Source organism: Protopterus annectens, chromosome 9.part0 (genome assembly GCF_019279795.1).
Source record: "Protopterus annectens isolate FY-2018-M chromosome 9.part0, PAN1.0, whole genome shotgun sequence".
Taxonomy (NCBI): domain Eukaryota; kingdom Metazoa; phylum Chordata; order Ceratodontiformes; family Protopteridae; genus Protopterus; species Protopterus annectens.
Window position 1 is genome coordinate 369,522,694 of NC_056743.1, and position 21,373 is coordinate 369,544,066.

General features: G+C 41.9%; 1 protein-coding gene across 1 annotated transcript in view; it reads left to right on the forward strand.

Annotated features, from left to right (window-relative positions):
* XPO7 (exportin 7) overlaps window positions 1–21,373 on the forward strand; it is a 4,001,819-nt gene that overhangs the window by 3,666,147 nt on the left and 314,299 nt on the right. The window contains exon 24 of the mRNA XM_044082110.1: window positions 20,054–20,214. Within this exon, the coding sequence (XP_043938045.1) occupies window positions 20,054–20,214 (161 nt within the window). The remainder of the gene's footprint in view (window positions 1–20,053; window positions 20,215–21,373) is intronic.

Consider the following 21,373-nt stretch of genomic DNA (forward strand, 5'->3'; position numbering starts at 1 on the left):
CTAAAACCCTGAACCATCTGTGGGGTTGCAGGACCCGCTGCTAGTCATTACAGACAACACCACAGTGATGTGGTGCATTACCAGGAAACTAGCCCTTTACTCCTTTGCATATTAGCAGTGCAAGTCTTTGACCCTCCATTGTAGCTGAGTCTGACAGAACTGACAAGATGAGAAGGATCAAGGCAGAGGCTTACCAATGCAAGTTGCATCCCAGGGTCTCCCAGGAGAAAATCCAGATGGGAGGAGATCTTCAGATAGATTTGTTTGCCTCTTTTCACTGTAGACAGTTAAAGAAATTCATAGGTGTATACTAGGCTATGACTACTGTGGCCTTTATAAGCGTAGCCATGCAACCCAAATGTATTCCACACATTGTTGTGCCTTAGAGGTTATTTTAAGGTGTTGGGCATGATTTAATGACTTCCTCTATCAGACCAGGGGGGAAATTCCGATTTCCCTTACACTGCTCCAGGTTGCACTTAAGTAGTGTTAGGTAAGAGCTATGGTTCACATAGAATGGGGATTCTCTGAGATATGTACCTGCCCCTCCAACATCTCCTATTTAAATCTCAAGTAAAGGTTAAATCCTTAGCTCTAGTAGTTCCAGTACTGTTCATTTTCCTGGTATGAAAAATGGTTCGTCAGAGTGGGATCAAAGGATGCTTTGTATGCCAGGCATAAATTACCTGTCAGCAGTCTGTAGGAAACTATGTAGAGGTAAGGTTTTGAGGCTATCTGCATAGGACATTGTGTTCTTTTATTCTTTTTGTGAGAAACCTCAGCAGATGTTCCAGTTGTTGCATATGGCCAGTCAGATGGAGTTGATGATTGATGAAAGTAATGACATGATGGACCTAGATACCATGGCCTTACTTATAAGTTGAGTGGCATAGAATGATTCTTTTACAACCTTGAACACATGTTGGGCAAAAGCCAGGTTACTGTCTATGAGAGTCCCCAAGTCCCAGACTATTGTTTCTACTTTTAGGAGTAGTTTTCTTGGGTGGTTGACTACCCAAAACCTACTATTATGAATTTTTTTGGCATTGCGTTTTAAGTTGCGGCTTTGGCACCAATCATTTGTCTGTGTTAGACCTTCCTGTATGATGATAGTATCTTGGGGGTTTCTGTGATTGCTCTTAGCTTGCAGTCATTTGCAAAATTGGTAACCCAGTGGCCTTTGACATTGGTCTTGACTTCTGAAAAAAATATATATGCCAAAGAGTAGCGGACCTGGTACAAAGCCCTGAGGGGACTACATGATGACAGGCCTCTTTGTGGAGGTGGTCTGTCCAATACTGAAATCTTGGATCCAGTCTCTGACCCAGCTGGATATCCGGCAAGTTATGTAGGGGGCTATGTCTAATTCTGAGAGTTTGTTTACAATGCCCAAGTGGGCCATTGTATCAAATGCCTTCGCTAGGTCAAAGTAGGCAGTATTTTTGCCATCCTCACTTCGCTTGGTGACGTTCTTAAAGAAGTCCACTAGGTTTAGTAGGCATGACCTGCATTTGACAAAACCAAAATGGGCTGGGTCCAGTGTCTGAAGGTTTCCTGTGTCATTATTTCCATGGTGATTCTTTCCATGGCTTTGCATATGTGACTAGTCAGAGTAATGGGTCTATAGTTCTTGGGGTTCATTGATGGTCCACCTGTATGCCTCAGGATGACTGTTGAAATCTTCCATTTGCATGGAATGAAGCCTGTGCAGAGGCTATTATGGTTCTGCACCAGAACCCCTTGCTTAAAGGCCTGGAAGATAAATGTCATTTTGTTCCCATAGATGAGTATTTTTGTGTGCCTTTCCTGTGATAACGAGAATTCTTTTAAAGATCCAAAGTGACTCCCCAAAAATAATAGTGCTAGTTCCCTTTTGGCCCCAGCAACAATGTTTTTTCCCTTCATTTGAAAATGCCTAAGGGTGCCCAAGGGTGATTACCTCAAGCTTTCCCCACAGGATGGACTTAGGATGGGGCTCTTTTTATCCACCTTAGCCTTTAAGTTCTTCAGCTCATAGCCTGAATGAAAGAATTTTAATACATTGTAGCTACCTTTACCCTAAAGACATGCAGCAGGTTTTAAAGGAGACTGACACCTGCTACTAGAAAATCTGATATAGCAAAGTGGAAGAGATTTTTAGTTCATGTCAGTGAAGCAAGATCCTTTTAAAGCTCAAACCCTGCTGGTTCTACAATATTTTAGTGAGCTCTTTCTTAGTCTTCCATTAATATTAATCTGTCGACCATTTTTGCCTGTCTACCTATGGAACTGTCCTGTATCCCAAGGGAACCAATTTTTAAAAGGGTGAATAACTTTAGCCTCAAGACAGGCTTCATGCCTCATGAATGGAGAACAGCAGCAGTCATCCCTCTGAGCAAAGTTGTGCCATCTACAGGCCCTGGAATCAGTAGACTCACAAGTCTCCCTAGTCCCGTATGCAAAGCCATGGAAAGAATTATCATGGAAATTGTCAGTAATGACATAGGAAACCTCCAAACACTGGACACAACCCAGTTTGGTTTTGTCCAGGGAAGGTCATGCCTACTCAGCCTGATGGACTTCTTTGAGAAGGTCAGCAAGCAGTGTATGAAGGCTTAACAGTCCACACTGCCTACCTTGACCTGGCCAAGGCATTTGATGCAATACTTCTCTCGGGCATTGTTGATAAACTCAAGAGGATGGGTATAAACCCTGATGTCACCCCAGTGGATAGCCAGCTGGCTCACAGACAGGATCCAAGAAGTTAGAATTGGGGAATCCACCTCTACAAAGAGGTCAGTCACAAGTGGAATCCCTCAGGGATCAGTTCTAAGACTGCTCCTTTTTGGCCTTTACTTCTCTGAAGTCAAGGGCACTGGATGACCAAATTTGCAGACGATAGAAAATTATGAGCAGTCATAGAATCTCCCACTGAAGAAACTGTTCTCCAGGAAGGGCTGACACAGATAAGTAACTTGTGTCAGAGCCATGGTCTAAAACTAAATGGCAAGAAATGCAAATTAGTGTCCTTCGGGAAGTCATCCACCCCTAGTAACTATCATTTTGACAACACACCCGTAAGAGTCTACCCAGTAGTCAATGGTTTGGACAGACACACTCACACACTCACACACTCACACACTCACACACTCACACACTCACACACTCACACACTCACACACTCACACACTCACACACTCACACACTCACACACTCACACACTCACACACTCACACACTCACACACTCACACACTCACACACTCACACACTCACACACTCACACACTCACACACTCACACACACTCACACAGTAATCTATACTGTCTGCCCTTTGACAGTCACATGTCTACAGTAGTGAGGAAATCGTTTTATGTTGTGCAACTTATAAACAAAGGTGTTGCTCATCTTATGTGTGTTAAGAAAGATGATGAGGCTTGGGTGTTCATTTAAGTAGTTTATTGCATACAAACACATCAGGATGGATGGCAGGAACATGAACTTAAACTATCTAACTTACTGACTGATTACATACGTGCATGCTCTCACCCTGGCTGCTTACTCAAAATGGCACTCTTGCTTGCACATGCTCAGCACTTACATGCACATGCTAGCTCACTGGAAAGCTTCTTAAAGGTATATCACACTCACTGATCTACAAAAGGTATGGCATGTAGGGTTCAAGATGGTCATTATTCCACTGTATTCAGCATTCATCAAACCTATCATTGAGTACAATGCCCACTTTGGTATTTACCCAGCCAGGTACATCCAACAATAGGAGGGTACACAAAGGTTCCTCACTAAAATAATAGGACATAAGTAACATGTCCTTTTTAGACAATCTCAAAGCCGTATCCCTGTATTCTGTCTCCTACAGGCTGTTGAGGGGCAGTCTATGCTTGGCATACAAGGCATTGCCAGACCCCACCCTGATGGACCTTCTACATAGCTACAAAACAAACTGCACCATAATTTACCATTCTAAAGACTTAAACCTTGCCTGTGATATAAATAGGACCTCATAGAAAGAAAGGTATGTATCCCAGACACTACCCCTTCTCTGGAACAAGCTTCCCATCCATGTGAAGCAGAGTTTCTCCCTAACCCAATTCAGGTGTAACTTGGACAATTGGATGGGGAACAGGAAATTCATCCCTGGTATGGCACCTAAATGTTTCATTCTCCAGGCCCCTGCTTACACTTATCAAAGTTACTTGAACTTGTCACAGATTTGTATGCAAGGCTAGATTTAATAAGGCCCTAGTAGTTGTTAGCCTAGTACACACCTTTGAACCTACTATATGTTCATCCACCTAAGAAACAGGTGGCTCCTCCTTGGGGTCTCAACTTTGTACTGGAAACATTTAAATGTGGTCCTTACGAACCAGCTTTCAAGGTCGATTTAAAGTTCTTAATGTGGAAAGCAGGTGTTATTCGCTGCCCTGACTTCATCTAGGAGATTATCTGAGTCACACTGATGGTGATTTGATCATGTCTCACCTTTCACAGAGATAGTGTCCCTAAGAAATTATCCTTCTTTTATGCTGAACATGGTTTCAAATTTCACATTAAATCAAAATATACAACTCCCTGCATCTTTCTGGAACAAAAAAGGAAGAGAAAATTCTTCATACTCTGGATGTCTTTAGACTGGTTATGATAGTACATTGACAGAGCAAAGGGCTTCAGAAATTCTAACAATTGTTAATTTCCTATGAATGTTAAGAAAAAGTGACAATCCATGCCAAAACAGAATTATAGACCCATAATCTTGATCAGCCTCATCTGTAAGGCCATGGAGCTTATCATTATGGACCTCATAAATACATACGTGACCTCCAAACCCTGGATCCTACCCATTTCGGCTTCATGAAGGGCAGATCCTGCCTGTTAAATCTTGTGGATTTCTTTGAAAGTGTGACCAAGGCCATTGACGGTAGCAAATCTGTGCACACAGCATACCTCAACTTGGCAAAGGCTTTCAGTACAATCCCATACTCTGGCATTACTGATAAACTTGGTAAACTGAATGTAAACCCCTTCATTGTAAGATGGGTTGCCAACTGGCTCATAAACTGGACAGACACGCTGTCAAAGTGGGTGACTGTACATCAACCAGCAGGGTGCCACAGGGGTCAGTGCTGGGCCCCCTGCTGTTTGGTATATACTTCTCAGAAGTATAAGTCAAAACTAAGAGGTTGTGGCTGACCAAGTGCAGTTACTGAATCCTCAGATTATGACAGTATACTCCAGATGGGTCTCACGCAGACCAACGACTGGTGTACTAGTCATGGTCTCAAACTGAATGCAAAGAAATGCATCATCGTTCCCTTTGGCGCAATGTCCTTTCACACTATCAAAACAACAATACCCCATGAAGTGGTAAGGGACTTGGGATCTCAGGTTGACTGCGACCTTAACTTGGACCACCACATGTCTATCATAGTAAGGAAAGCTTCCCATTTAGTACACTTGATTAGTTAAAGGCATCACCTCAAGAGTAAAAGAGGTTATAACCCCACTATACTTGGCACTTATCTGGCCCATAATTGAGTATAATGCCCCATTCGGCATGTACCGTTCAAAGCACAGTTAAGAGACCTCAGAGGTATCTACCAAAGATTATCAAGGATCTCCAGCATATGCCTAGTATGGACCTACTAAAATCCCTGTCACTATATTCTGTATCATGTAGACTTCTTAGGGGAGACTTGTGCCTGGCCTACAGAGCAATCCAAGACCCAAACCTAATGAACTTACTGCATATCCGTAAATCAAATGGGTCTAGGGCTATCCGATCCAGGGACTTAAATATGGCCTGCAACTTAAATAGGACATGCTGGAGGGACAGATGCATCTCCCAGCGACTACCACATCCTTGGAACAGGCTACCAGTTCATGTGAAACAGAGCACCTCTGTGACACTGTTCGAGGAATCTGGACGAGAGGATGGGGCACCATAAATTCTTACTGGGAATAGCACCCACAGCCCTCCTGGACATGGGCAGTCATCACTAAATGCAATCTTGGTTATTGACCAGCACTTCTCTGGTATTACATTGGGTTGAAACTGCTGTGCTTAAAATGACCTCCGGGTTAATAGCCTAGTAATCTCCTATGATCCTTTATCTAAGTGGTTACCTCATGGCATTCAGTTTTGTTGTTCGTATCTTGGCAAGTTACTTTCCAGGCATGGTCAGAACCCATTCTACTAGGGCTATGGTTACTTCTCCTGCTTTTTGGAAACAGGTGGATTATAGAAGCAGCAACTCGGACTTTTGTACATATTTTTACCAAGCACTACTAAATTGACGGTTTCACTAGGCTAAAGCAGACTTTGCAGAAACTGTGCTTCAGGGACTCCTCATCCTTTCTCCCTGCCTTTCCAAGCTTTGGTATTCATCCATATCATCATCATCTTCTTTTGGCTGTTTCCGTTAGGGGTCGCCGCAGCAGATTACCTGTTTCCATTTCTTCCTGTCCTCTGCATCCTGCTCTGTCACACCAACAACCTGCATGTCCTCTCTCACCACATCCATAAACCTTATCTTAGGTCTTCTTCTTTTCCTGTTACCTGACAGCTTCATCCTTAGCATCTTTTTCCCAATATACTCAGCATCCCTCATCAGCACATGTCCAAACCAACGTAATCTTGCCTCTCTGGCTTTCTCTCCAAACCTACCAACCTGGGCTGACCCTCTAACATACTTAATCTTAATCCTGTCCACCCTCGTCACACCCAGTGCAAATCTTAACATCTTTAACTCTGCCACATCCAGCTCAAACTCCTGCCTTTCTGTCAATGCCACTGTCTCCAACCTATATAACATAGCTGGTCTCACTACTCTCTTGTAGACCTTCCCTTTTACTCTTACAGGTACTCGTCTGTCACAAATCATTCCTGAAACTCTTCTCCACCCACTCCATCCTGCCTTTACTCTCTTCTTCACCTCTCTTCCACACTCACCGTTACTCTGACCTATTGACCCCAAGTATTTAAACTCATCCACCTTCGCCACCTCTACTCCTTGCATCCTCACCATTCTTCTATCCTCCCTCTCATTCACACACATATATTCTGTCTTAGTCCTGCTGACCTTCATTCCTCTTCTCTCTAGAGCATATCTCCATCTCTCCAGGGTCTCCTCCACCTGTTCCCTACTCTCACTACAGATCACAATGTCATCTGCAAACATCATAGTCCATGGGGACTTCTGTCTGATCTCGTCTGTCAACCTGTCCATCGCTATTGCAAATAAGAAAGGGCTCAGAGCTGATCCTTGATGTAACCCCACCTCCACCTTAAACGCATCCGTCACTCCCACCTCAGACCTCATCACTGTCACACTACTCTCGTACATATCCTGTACCACTCTTACATACTTCTCAGACACTCCTGATACAATACCACAACTCCTTTCTAGGCACCCTGTCATATGCTTTCTCTAAGTCTACAAAAACACAATGCAACTCCTCCTGACATTCTCTGTACTTCTCCATCAACACTCTCAGAGCAAACATCGCATCTATAGTGCTCTTTCCCAGCATGAAACCATACTGCTGTTCACTAATCATCACGTCCCTTCTTAACCTAGCTTCCACTACTCTTTCCCATCCATATAACCTTTGTTTATTGCAACAAGGATGTAACGATAAATAAGATAATTCACTGTTACCATTGCCATACCATCCCTTCTTCTCTGCTGTTATTTTTATGCCAGAGTGAAGATCCTTATCTTTACCTCTGTAAAAGAAAACACAAAGATGAATGCACGTTAGGTTCAAGCAAGGCACCCTTTATTACTTGCAGCAAGGAGACAAAGCATGTAGGTACAAGGTTTGTCTGATTTTTCATAGTTCAGTCTACAGTTTTTATACAGTTTTCTTCAAGTTCACAGAAAGATGCTATTATTAGATTTGCTGCTGACATGGTCAGATAATTGCTGTCTTGCAAAAACATATTTGAGAAAAACAACCTGGCCTTGGGCTTGTTTCAGCTTTCCTTAGTTTCTCACAATTCTTTCTCTAGTTCTGATATGATACATTCAAGGTACAGTTCTGGCCTCAATACACATTCAGCTAACCATGGTGGATTTACAGACATCCATTGTTCTTTTTTCAGAGCTTCTAGCAGCTGCATATTTTCACACAGAATAAGCAGAATAAATGTATTAACTCCTTTTAACTCTTAATGCACTAAACCTGCATATTGCAGTTATATATTTCAATACACTAAGCCTACATATTGCATTGTAGTTATACATTTTCCTAACATTTCCCCCCTTTTAATACTTTATTCTACTTTCAAAACAAGCATAAACAGTTTTTCTTACCTTAACCATTTCCCACTCAGGATTTGCAGTTACAGAGTCATTCAGTTCAAGCTTGTGAAAGTATTTCTTCAGCTTTTAATCAGTACCTCTAACTCAACATTCTGATATAAAGTCTTTGAAATTGAAGCGTCTATGAAATTTTCAACTAGTCCTTTTATACAGGGGATGCAGCTGCATCCACACACCATCAGTGAGGCTGCCCCTACACAGATGGCAATCAGAATGTTCATCAAGATGCTGTCCCAACCCCCAAATCATTTTTGGAAAAAGTCTGTCATTACATTCGGTCCTGGTTTGGTCATAGCCGACACTTGCTGAATTATTTTGAGATGGCTGTCTATTTCATGTTTGTTAGGAATAAACGAACAACACTCCTCCTGGATTAAAGTGCACAAACCTCCTTTCACCGCTAGGGTGAAGTCGAGAGCCATGCGATTTTGAAGCACCACTGTCCTCATGGCTGTGAGTTCATCAGTCACCAATTCTAGGGCGGAAAAAGGCGCATTACTCATTGTTTCAAGAAGTTTGGATAGTTTTCTCAGCTCCCAGATCGATTTCACTGCTCCGTATGCTGGTATTATGCCCGCCCAAGATATGACGTCATCACCCAAATCCATGTGCGACAGTCCTTTGTCATTCACATGGGCTAAATCGTGGTGATATAGTGATATATCCAGGATGCATCAACTTGTCCCACCGGATTAGCGGGTTTCTTGATTTCTCGAACATTTTGAATTTTCCCCTGGGGTAGTGTCGATACATGTCGTATTGCTTGAATCAGATATGCCAGAAAACAGCTTCCAGACCAATTGCCTGGTAGCCATTTATATGCTCTATCACCACACACGAAGTAGCAGTCAGGAATTGCGAGTGATATGTTGCTGAATTTATAGTTGCCAGGCTTTTGTTGGGTCATAGCCCAGAACATTTTACTATACACAATTTGATTTTCATCAACCGTTTTCTTTCTTTCAGTGGAGTCATTGCTGTTGCCAACTTGCAATTGTTGGCTCTCGTTTGTCGTGGTGCAGGAATTTCCGGTACAGTAATGTAGCACTGTCATGTTGCAGGTGCTATTTCCAGCCTCTGTTTTTCCGTAGTTTTGAAAGTACATTGTTCCTCTTTTTGCCTTGGGTAAGAATAGAGTCACTCTTTTAATTGATGTCACATTCACTGCATCTTTCAGCAGTGCTTGCCAGGTTTGGTTCATATTTAAGGGAATCTGTATTAAGGGTATTCCTCCATGTGCAGTAGGAATAGCTGCATAGACCCAGCAATTGGAGATATTGAGGGTGTCTGCATAAGTGTGCTTAATAGCCTGATAAGTATTGAAATTTGGGTGCCACTTTTACTTCATTCTACTTGTGTGGGGAAGAGAAATGGCCACAATAAAAACATTATTGCTACCAGTACAGTTAACAGGATGGTCATGCAATATTTCTGCGGGAATAATTGCTCTGCATTCCTGTTTTCTCTGGTTCCTCCAAACAGATGTATTTGGATCTTTCTTGCTTCAGTTATCTTCGCCTAGGACACATTATCTTACTCTCTACCCTATAGGACCTTAGCACCGGTGATTGCTTCACTGGGTTTGAGACGGATCAGTTCCTATTGATCTGACCCCCCCTTTGTAGCCAGACTTTTGTGCTTAGGGTCCCGCTGGAGAGGTAAGGTCTTTGTCCAGCTCGAAGTTCTTCACCAACTTGCAGTGCGTCAGATGTATCCAAGAAGCTTGCTCTGCTATTTTGACTGCAGTAGGTGTTGAAAGAAGCACCTGGTAGGGACCTTCCCACTTTGGCGATGCCCAGTTCTTTTGCTTCATGATTTTAATCCACACCCAGTCGTCACTGCCACTTCCGATGTTTCGGTTTGTTTTTGACCTGAAACAGAATTAAACTGCAACAGATGTTTAGAACTCAACTTTTTCGTATGTTCAGCTAACGTAGAGTCAGTTTCCTGGTCTGATGACATGAGAGGTTTCCACTGGGGTGTATAATAAGCCCTCCCATACAGCTTCTCGAAAGGAGTCAGTCCTTTTGCTGTAGGAACAGTTCTTATGTTCAACAGTGCCAGGGGTAAACAGTACAGCCAGGTTTTCCCTGTCTCAGCTATCAATTTCCTCAGTTTGCTTTTCAGTATACCATTATGTCTTTCAACCAGCCCTGCAGACTGCGGATGATATGCACACTGATTTTTTTTAAAGGAATACCAAAAAACTTACTCGGCTGTTGTATGGTTTGATTTACAAAGTGCGTACCATTGTCACTATAGATTCTCTCCGGAATGCCGAACCTAGGAATAATTTCCTTAACAAGTACTTTTGCCACTGTAGCTGCATCTGGGTTTTTGGTTGGAAAGGCTTCCACCCATCTGGAAAACATATCTATAATGACAAGGCAATACTTCTTATTCTCACATTTGTTCAATTCTATGAAATCCATACAGATAGTGTGAAACGGATATGGTGGTGTGGGAAAACTCCCTTGCTTGGGCTTTATCGCCCCCCTGTACATGGTGTTTTTTACAAATCTTACACACTAAACAAAATTTTTTAGAATAGTTTGTAAATCCGTGCGTTGTGAACACCTGGTTTACCAACTGTATCATTCCCCCTGTTGAGACATTGCACTGCCCATGGCTCAACAATGCCGCATAGCGGAAAAAATTGGAGGGTAGTATTGGTTTCCCTTCCTTAGAGATGTACAACCCCTTTTCAAGGATTGCTCCTCGTTTTATCCATTGCTGTTTTTCAGTTTGCGTAGTGAGTGTCTGCATTGTTTTTAACATATCCAGATTCAGAATTTCAAAGGGGTGTAATTCCTCGTTTAAAAGAAATACTTCTGTAGCTACTTATTTTGCAGCTGTATCAGCTCTTGCATTACCTTTTGAAATCCTGTATTGTTTCTTGGTGTGAGCTGCACACTTGCAAATGGCCACCTTCTGAGGTAACTGAATAGATTCTAAAAGATCTAAAATAAACTGTGCATGTTTTATAGGTTTGCCAGTAGATGTTATCATTCCCCGGTTTTTCCACTGTTGTGCCAAACACATGTACAGTGGAAAAAGCGTACTGGCTATCTGTAAAAATGTTTACACATTTACCCCTTGCTAAGGTACATGCCCGTCTCAGGGCAATCAATTCTGCTGCCTGTGCAGATAAATTGTGTGGTAAGGATTTTGCTTCTACAACCTCAGTATCAGAGACTACTGTATATCCTACTAGGTTATGTCCTGCAGGACCCCTTTTGCACAAGCCATCCACGTAGTATGTCACCTCGGCATCCTCCAAGGAGACATCTGTGAGATCTTTTCTAGGTAATGTCTTTTGCTCGATTACCTGCAGGCAGCAATGCGGTGTGCTGTCTGTAGGGGTCGGGAGCAGAGTAGAAGGGTTCAAAGTCGTACATCGTTCAGTTGTCATATGAGGTTGGCTCAACAATATAGTCATGCAGGAGAGATGCCTAGCAGGGGAAAGATATGCCACCTTTTCTTGTAGCAAAATAATCGCAACTGCGTGGGGTACCCTCAGAGTGAGGGGGTGGAACAAGACTACCGAGGCCGAAGCTTGCAGTGCCATCGCTGCTGCAACTACTGCCTGCATACAGTGGGGGTAAGGACCATGCCACTGGGTCTAATTGTGATGAATAATAAGCAATGGGCCGTTGCTTATCCCCATGTTGTTGTGTTAGTACTGATGTCATATAACCCTGCTTGCAATCTACAGTCTGGAAAAATCATTTATGATAATTTGGTAATCCCAGAACTAGAGAGGACGCTATTAATTGTTTGTTTACAAAAGGCAGATTCTGCCTCTGATGTCCATTGTAACAACTCCTGTGCTGCCATAGGCTTCTTATATACAAGATCAGTTAGGGGTGCAGTTTCCAAAGCATAGTTTGGAATCCAGCTTCGACAGAAATTAGTCGTTCCCAAGAAGGACATAATTTCCTTCTTGGTGGTGGGTTTTGGTGCCTGCAAGATTGCCACTTTTCTGTCTTCATCTAGAGTTCTACCTTCCTTGGAGATCACATATCCTAGGTACTTAACCTGTTTTCTCCAGAGCTGCAGCTTGTCTTTGTTTACTTTGTCCCTCAACGGCTAAAAATCGTAGAAGTGCTACGGTATCTTCCCTACAATCCTGCAGGGTGCGGGCTGCCAACAAAATGTCGTCAACATAAAGTAAGACCTGACTACCCTTTGGTGGATTAAACCTTGCCAAGTTACTTGACATTTCTTGTGAGAATATCGTAGGGCTCTCACAATATCCCTGTGGTAGTCGCGTATATGTGTATCTTTTTCCCTGAAATGTAAATGCAAACCAATACTGGCTATCTTGGTGTATCGGTATCGAAAAGAATGCATTACTAATATCCACCACAGAAAAATATTTTTGTTGAGGTTTTAAGTTATTTAACAGAGTGTGTGGATCTGGCACTATAGGCACCCTTGGTACTACTGCATCATTCACAGCTTGCAAATCCTGGACCATACGCCATTCTCCATTGGCTTTTTTAACTGGAAATTAGAGGTGTATTACACTGAGAATCGGGAGATTCCAGTAGCACCCCTCCCTTAAGTAATGCTGCTATAATAGGTTTTATCCCTCCCTCTGCATCTTTCCTTAAGGGGTATTGTCTTTTCTGTGGTCTAAATGCTGATTTCGGTGTGATATTAACTGGCTCTGCCGTACGGATAAGTTCTACATCTGATTTCCCTGTTGACCAGAGAGTCTCTGGTATATCTCGCAAGGCGTTTTCTTCCTCCTTCAGTAGGAGCATCCATCAGCTGTCTTCGAGAGAATGCAGGTGCACATCTGGGTTGGTCTGTGTCACCCAATTCAATTTCTGTACTTGTATTCCCTTTCCTGACAGTTCCAGTTCTGTTTGTTTCTCCCATCTTGTGGCTTTCTCCCCTAGGTCTGCCCACTGTATATTTTTATTCTTGGTCAAGCTACCATGTGGTAATCGATTAGATTTATAAAGTGTTAAAAATTCCTGGGGCAGTGAACAGCTGACTACACTATTCCCTTCTGTGTCCCTGTACAGGTTACACAGTACCAATCTATTTGTATGATTCTTAAATAATCTTTCTTCATATTCCTTATCGGGTCCTGATGTATTACAAAAATATAGGGTACAATGTAATAGGTGTTGTTTATCAATGTCGAGGGAGGGAAACTTACTGATGGCTACGTTCATCAGCTCCTTGGTCACAGTCCCTGGACCAGTTGTGACCAAGTCCTGACTATACCAATAAAATATTTCACCCCCGATTGCACCGTAAAGGTGTCAGTTTGTCGCTGTGCTTCCATTCCCTGCATGGTTGGGACTACTGCTATGCCAAATAACTGCATGAGATCCCTGCCCAAGAGATTCACTGGGCACTTTGCAGAAACTACAATCTTACTTTTCTGTGTCAATCCCAAAACAGGATCAGTTATTGTAATATTGCGGGAGAGGGGCTCCCGATATAGCTGCCCATTAGCTGCTTTTACTAATATGTAGTCAGATGATTCTGAGTTTTCTGGCAATTTGGAGGGGTGTATCAGGGTTCGTGATGCCCCTGAGTCACACAAAATTTGACTTCCCTGCCTTCCACTGAAAGTATAACTTCTGGTTTAGTATCTGCTAAGTAGAGCTCCAAGCTCAATAAAGTCAAGTCTAGTACTTCATCTTCTACTTCACCGTCATCAATTCCCTGTACTTCCTCTATTTCCCTTTTCACATTCTCATTTGTCCTTTTTGCACTAGCCCCTTCTAATGATTCCTGACTATCATATAGTCAGTCTTCACCTTCCTTGTCTTCCATTGTTGCTTTCTTATTTTTCCTGCAATCCCTTGCCAAATGGCCATTTTTATCACATTTGAAACATTCACCCCTTTTTTTACGTCCTTCAAAGTCTTCTGGTCGTTGATCAGACTGCCTTACTTCCCTGTGCATTTTTCCTGCCGTTCTTCCCTGGGTGTATTACATAAACATCTGCTCCGTCCTCTACAGAAAATACTTGAGCCTTCTTTTTCTTTTTGCTATTGAAATGCTTTTCAGCATGCCTAGCATATTCGAGTAGTGATTATAGCCTGCTAGTTCGATGATCAACCATATGTTTTGTAATAAAACTGCTTATGGGTGCACTACTACCTTTTAAAAACGCATTTTTCAACTGCCGTTCATATGGGGAATCTTGTTTTTGGTCTTCGGGGACCTGCATCCGACAGTGGTTGTTAAAACATTCCAGCAGCCTAGCGAAATATCGGTCAACTGTCTCACCCTCCTGTTGGATGCATTGATTAATGCACGTCCAGTCTGCCCTAGGTTTCCATTTTGCAGAGATGCAGTCTGTAAGTCCTTTTACTCTAGCGTCTAAATCTGCACTGCTATGAGGAAGGGGTTTTTGTTCAGCATCACGAGGATTCCAATTGCCACAAATCATGTACCAATCTGGCCCTACAATTTGTCGAACTACCCTTTCTATTTCTTCCCCGTTTAAATGATAACTTAGCCTCATTCCTTGTAAATCATCTGAAATTTTTCTAAAATTAATTTTCGGATGGGGAATCCCTTCTGTAGCTTTCCGAATCTCTTCCGGAGTCCAGGGTCTATATACTAAGATGGTTGGATCCTGATTATCCTGCCCTGCCTGAGGGTTCGGTACTTCTATGAGTGGACATATTTCCTCCTCTTCTTCTCCCGCAGGTTGTGTGTCTTTAGATTTCTGCCATGACTCTCGATTACCTGCTTTTGTTTGAGACCTAGTTTCAGTGGGATCCCTTATTTTAGCTAGTTTCAGTTTTATAGCGTCCCTATCCTCAGTGACCACAGGATATAGTGGGGGTGGATCGACCTGTTCGCTCCATATTCTGGTAAGGGAGGGGGAGGCGGAGGTGCTGATGCAATTACTAGGTTGTTATCCTCCCTATCTAAAAACATTGTCTTTGAATCCTTGTTCTTTTGGTCCCTATGGTTTACTTCCTCCAGCCACCTGTGTGCCTGGGGAATTCCTAACTGTTGTTGCTTTTTTACCTGACCTTTAGAATCAGTTTTAAGTTGTTTAATAAGTTTGAGTGAGGATTTTTCTAATTTTCCATCAAATTCGTATTTAATAACCCATTTTGAAAAGTATCTAACGTTGTCTGCGCGCTGTGACTGCATATATTTTACATCTTCCGTTAACGGTGGGTCTTGGGGTGTTTTTGTACAGTTATTACCCATTTTCCTTTACCTTTGATTGTTATGTAACTTCACCTTGATTTTCTAGTTTTAATGTGTACCACGGATTTTGTTACAGTCTCTTCAGAATGACTGCCTAAAGTCTACTTATTCTGTTTTTCCTGATCTATGACAAGACAGTACCTTTTCTATCCCTGACTGTAGGAAAAATACAATCTGACAAAAAACAATACACATCTAGTCCCTGATCCTGAAACAGAAAAAAAGTAGATTCACCTTACCTGAGCCCACATGATTGATCGCCGATTCACGGAAAACCCGTTCTTCAGTCACAGATCAGAAAGTGGCTGGCCTCTTTTGACGACAATTCAGTCGGAGGACTTTACATATAAGAAGAACCCATTTGGTTTCTTCCCCGTACGGTTTCAGCCACCTGGCCGTCTGATCCGAGGTGAAGAGAGGATTTCCGGTCCAAAAGACCAATCTGTAAAAGAAAACACAAAGATCAATGCACGTTAGGTTCAAGCAAGGCACCCTTTATTACTTGCAGCAAGGAGACAAAGCATGTAGGTACAAGGTTTGTCTGATTTTCCATAGTTCAGCCTACAGTTTTTATACAGTTTTCTGCAAGTTCACAGAAAGATGCTATTATTAGATTTGCTGCTGACATGGTCAGGTAATTGCTGTCTTGCAAAAACATATTTGAGAAAAACAATCTGGCCTTGGGCTTGTTTCAGCTTTCCTTAGTTTCTCACAATTCTTTCTCTAGTTATGATATGATACATTCAAGGTACAGTCCTGGCCTCAATACATATTCTGCTGACCATGGTGGATTTAAAGACATCCATTGTTCTTTTTTCAGAGCTTCTAGTAGCTGCATATTTTCACACAGAATAAGCAGAACAAATGTATTAACTCCTTTTAACCCTTAATGCACTAAACCTGCATATTGCAGTTATATAGTTCAATACACTAAGCCTACATATTGCATTGCAGTTAAACATTTTCCTAACAACCTTTTTTCCTAGCACCTACTTTGTTGTAAAGTTTCCCTTGTTTCTGAAATAAGAAGTCTCTGATTTATACTGGCTCATGCTCAAGTTCCAACAGAGGTAAGGGTGTTTAGAAGCTGGCCAGATATCCAGCAGTAATCCTTTACCAATCTATTCAGCTGCCAGTTTTCTTTGCAAACTGTAAGAATGTTGATGAGTATTGTTTATTTATTGTATGTGCACAGGCAGTTGAGATCGAAGTCAGAAAGGTTAATCAACTGTTTGCTTTTTTTAAGAAAGGGAAAGAGACCAGCCAGTTAATAAACACGCCTGTATATAAATAGTGTGGCCATTGCTCAGATTATTGTTATATTAAATTAGTAGACCAGCAACATTAGCAGCATGTTTCAGACAGTAAGAGCACCAAAAAAACCAGACAAATGAAAATGTGGAAAACACAGACTGGCTGAAGAATAAATTATTTTTACTTCGAATAAATTAAATAAATGTAAAATACAAGCATCCAAGTCAAGTAGCATCCAAATCAAGTAAGCACTTTCGTTTGTCGGTTGCTGAACTTTTTCAGACACTCACAAGGTATTTTAGAAGCTGTCATGTGCTGTGTAACATGCACCTTCTGCAGATGCTGCAAGTTGGATGTACAGTCTCGAAGTAGGATACCTCTCAACTGTAAAGATTTCCGCAGAATGCCCAGATTTTTGCCTCATATTTATGGTCTGTTCCTCATAAAAATTGTGTTTTTTTTTGAGTAATTCCTGGGATGATGTAAAAATTAGTCACTAACTAAGGTCATTCCTTTGAGTTTTAGACTTCATATCCTTCAGAAAAATGCATGCTAACACACATCCTGTTTTTCTAACAACTTTCTAAGTTTATAAGCGCAATATTTAAAATGTGTCCCTATTTTTGGGTCTTTGTCCCCCTCATTATGTCAGACTTTGTCCAGATTTCTAATGCTAAGAGGTTGAGAGGAATGGGTAGGACTGAATTTGGCATGGCTGTGCAGCAGCCCATCTCTCTTCCAGATAGTGCTGCTTGACAGTCTACTCAAAAGTTGTTGTTCGCTATTGTTTTGACCCTCATCAAAGGGGATTTTAGGTTTAAATCATTCTAATAGCAGCTGCCTGCTTCACATCTCCCTATAGAAATGTATGTAGTTAATTTTGATTATTGTTTAGTTTTTCAATTGCTTTTGTTTTTTGCTTTTATTTTAGTGTGTGGTAAAATAGAATAACTTGCTATATATTTGGGTTAAATGGCTTGAAGAATAGAGGGAAATGCCTAATAGAGTTGCTTTACATAAAAGTGCTTTACACACTTAGCAAAGTTTTGTGGAAGGGCCACCTGGGACGAGAGTAAGCCTTCATAAGCATAATGGGCAGTTTTTTGATTGAGATGACCACAAATGTTGGGATGTAGCTCAAATGTTATGATTTACTATTACTGAACACACCCCGGATCTGCCGTTATGGTAAGCATATTACACATTGCTGTATGTTCTCTTCTGCCACATTGCTTTTAGTTGAGAAAGCCCATATGTGGTCACGTGAAACTGTATGAAATGGAAGTATTTGATTAAATGTAGAAAATGTTTTCAAAGCACATTTTTATACAGTTGTGCTATTTTAGTCAGCAGTTAATACTGACACTTATGTCCACCTAAACTACTAGGCAGGTGATACATATTTAGTCTTCGGGCATGATGTGCCCATAGAGAAGGGACAGTCAGTGGGCTAGCAGCAGGCAGTGGTGTACCTGTACACAAAGGCAGAGCAAGGCGTAGGCATAGAGAAGGGATAATCACTGTGAATTGGAAGCAGGCAGTGGTGTGCCTGTACACAAAGGCAGAGCAAGACATAGGCATAGAGGAAGGGACAGTCACGGTGGATTGAAAGCGGGCAGTGGTGTGCCTGTACACAAAGGCAGAGCAAGACATAGGGATAGAGAAGGGACAGTCACAGTGGATTGGAAGCAGGCAGGTACACAAAGGCAGAACAAGATGCAGGCATAGAGAAGGGACAGTCATGGTGGATTGAAAGCGGAGAGTGGTGTGCCTGTACACAAAGGCAGAGCAAGAGATAGCTTAATGAACTACTTCACAGTGAGGCTGACCTCATTACTGGGTAAGAGTTAAGCTCCAGAAGTCAGTGCTTGCAGAGTTCTTGCTACAGAATGAGCGGCTTAACAGAATTTAGGTACCTATATAACTGAATTGAACTGTCATTTTCATCTGAACAGTCATCCATTTTTTATAAAAATAACTCAAAATTTATAAATAAGCTGTGGTGGTTCTCGCTCTTATCTTCGCATTGATACGTGATTGGGTTGTGATTGAGTTTTGTTTTGTACGCCTGCATTGATTTTCTTGTTAAGAAATTCCAGCATATATTTGCAGCAGAAAGATCTTTATTTTACTACGTTACCTGGAAGGTGGCCAGAGACAACGAGTTGTAAATGAACTGCCTACTTGTTTCTCACCACGTATCTTTTCGAAAAGTTAGGAGATAGTGGAGTACTGAACTATGCAGATAGATGGAAGCAGTTTTAGAGGAAGGAACTCGTTGAGAAAAGCTTGGAAATAATGTCCCAAGGGGCTTGGTCATAGTTCCAGCCTTTTTTTAATGGGCTCATTTCTAACCTCACTAAATGCGTGTGTAACTGAATCAGTCTCTCTAGTTCTCACCAAGGCTAGGGCAGTAGTATGTAATGGGTTACAAGTCTGGTTAATTACCTCAAGAGGCTAGAGGTACTCATTGTATGATTGGTGGTGATTTTGATTTAAGTCTTCTGAGGGTTTGCTTATGCACCTGGGAAATATCACAAGGATGCAGTATTCAGTTGTTGAGTGTTTGGTGTAAAAAGCCCAGGGCCTAATCTGATGTGAGGTAGCCTATTAAAGATACATAGTGCTTCATTCTGCTTTACATTAGAGAGGACTAAATCTGAGTGTAGCACAGATGCCCAGGAAGCTATACAAACTCATTTCAGGTCAGGAGCGGCATGGTAAGGTTTGCTTGCCTACCTTCCTTGAGAGGAATGGACTGTATATTGGGCTGCTGCCTTTCCTTCACTGTGTTTGTGGTAGAGACTGAAGTGTGTTAACCCTGAGAGCAGTGACTCCTTCATAGCAATACTTTCTACATGCCCACTGTGAAGCCATTTATATAGCACATTAGCAGTTTGGGAATAACAGTTGGACATTAAGCAGCAGCAGTGCCACTTAATCTCCTTCTGTCTGCCTCTGACCCCTGTTGTAGTACTTAGTGCCCCACGATGTTTGGGGAGAGTCTGGTAGCCATGAAGTCCTAAGAGTTAAACCGGACATGAGAGGAGTAAGCAAGGCTCAGGCAGTGCCATAGAATGGAACCAGTCAAGTCCGCACCAGCTTAATATCCATAATTGACATTATGATGTTTTCTGTATCCAATGTCCTACTGACTTTTTTTCTGAGAATGTGGGAGTTTTACTACGTAGATATTCCTCCTTTACCTTGTTAGGTGTTCTGCTTATTCCTTCTGTATTCATTCCTGAGAAGACATTTACAGTACTCTCTCTTTCAGACACAATGGTGTGTACAGGTTGCTGTTCCAGTTTAGACCATATTGTGACGTACCTCTTCAAACAGCTGTCACGTAGCACAAAGAAGCGAGCCACACCCTTGAGCCAGGAAAGTGATCGATTCCTGCACATAATGCAGCAACATCCAGAGATGATTCAACAGGTAGGACGAGTGCAGTTTGTTTCTATTCTTTTACAATTTATTAAATTAGTAGCGTGTATGGTGCTGGCAGTTTAGCCTTTCATTTTTTTTTTGATAACCACCTTGTTCAGATTTTGTTTTAATATCCACTTTTATTCCTTAAAGACAAGGACCTCATCAGCCCATCCGATTTTTCTTCCTGTCTGTAATGAGAATCCCATATTGCTCATTAGGATATCTCCCCATTTTGGTGGAATGCCTCCTCTGATGTATTGAGGTGTGAGATTAGATGCTGGCAAGCTATTAAGTAGCTGGCTCAGCTGTCTTGATATGTGCTCTGCTGCACACTGGTAGGAACAGTTGAATGCCTGCATTAGTGAGCCAAAAGCAGGTGTGCTAAGCACTTCTCTGCAGGTATTAGTACTCTTAGTGATCCTTGTGCAAGTGCGTGCCACTTGACTGTCATCTGGATAGCTTGTGGTCATCTCTACACGCCAGTGAGTTAAGTAATGTCCTCCTCATTCTCACAGATCCAGATCCTGCTGTGATAAGACTTGTAATTCAGCTTCTCAGCAGTTACACCTGCTAGTCAAACTCAAGTTCCCCTCTCACAGTCATAGTACTAACCACCCGTCTTCCTGTTCTGCAGAGTTCCCCAGCTCACAGTCATGGTGCTAACCACCCATGTTCCTGTTCTGCAAATTGCCTTTTATGTAGATTTACAGGACCTTATTGTGTAATAGTAACATATTTCATGTCTTTATTTACCTTACTGTGACTTTACTCGTACTCTCCAACTCTTTTTCCATCTTTTAATTCCTTCATTTTTCACCTTTTGACATGCAGATCTCCATTATTGTATATAATCTGGCATACTTCATGACATCCTAATGTCCCTTTTAGTTTTAAGCTTGGTTCATAGGTTCAGATTTCATGGCTAAGTACTAGGCTAGCTGCCCGACCATTTTAAGTCTAGCAAACTTCCCCCAGTGATGAGATTCAAACCCAGTACCCTTGCATCTGTGAGGTAAACACCTTAACCGTTATGACAACCCCAAATCCAGCTTGAGGTTTCTAATTTTGGTGTCTGGCCTGTCCTTGAGAGGAAGCATTGGTGATGATTGTTCTCCCTTCCTACTTATTACTTGGAATTGACCTTGATATTGGGAAATGTTTTTGT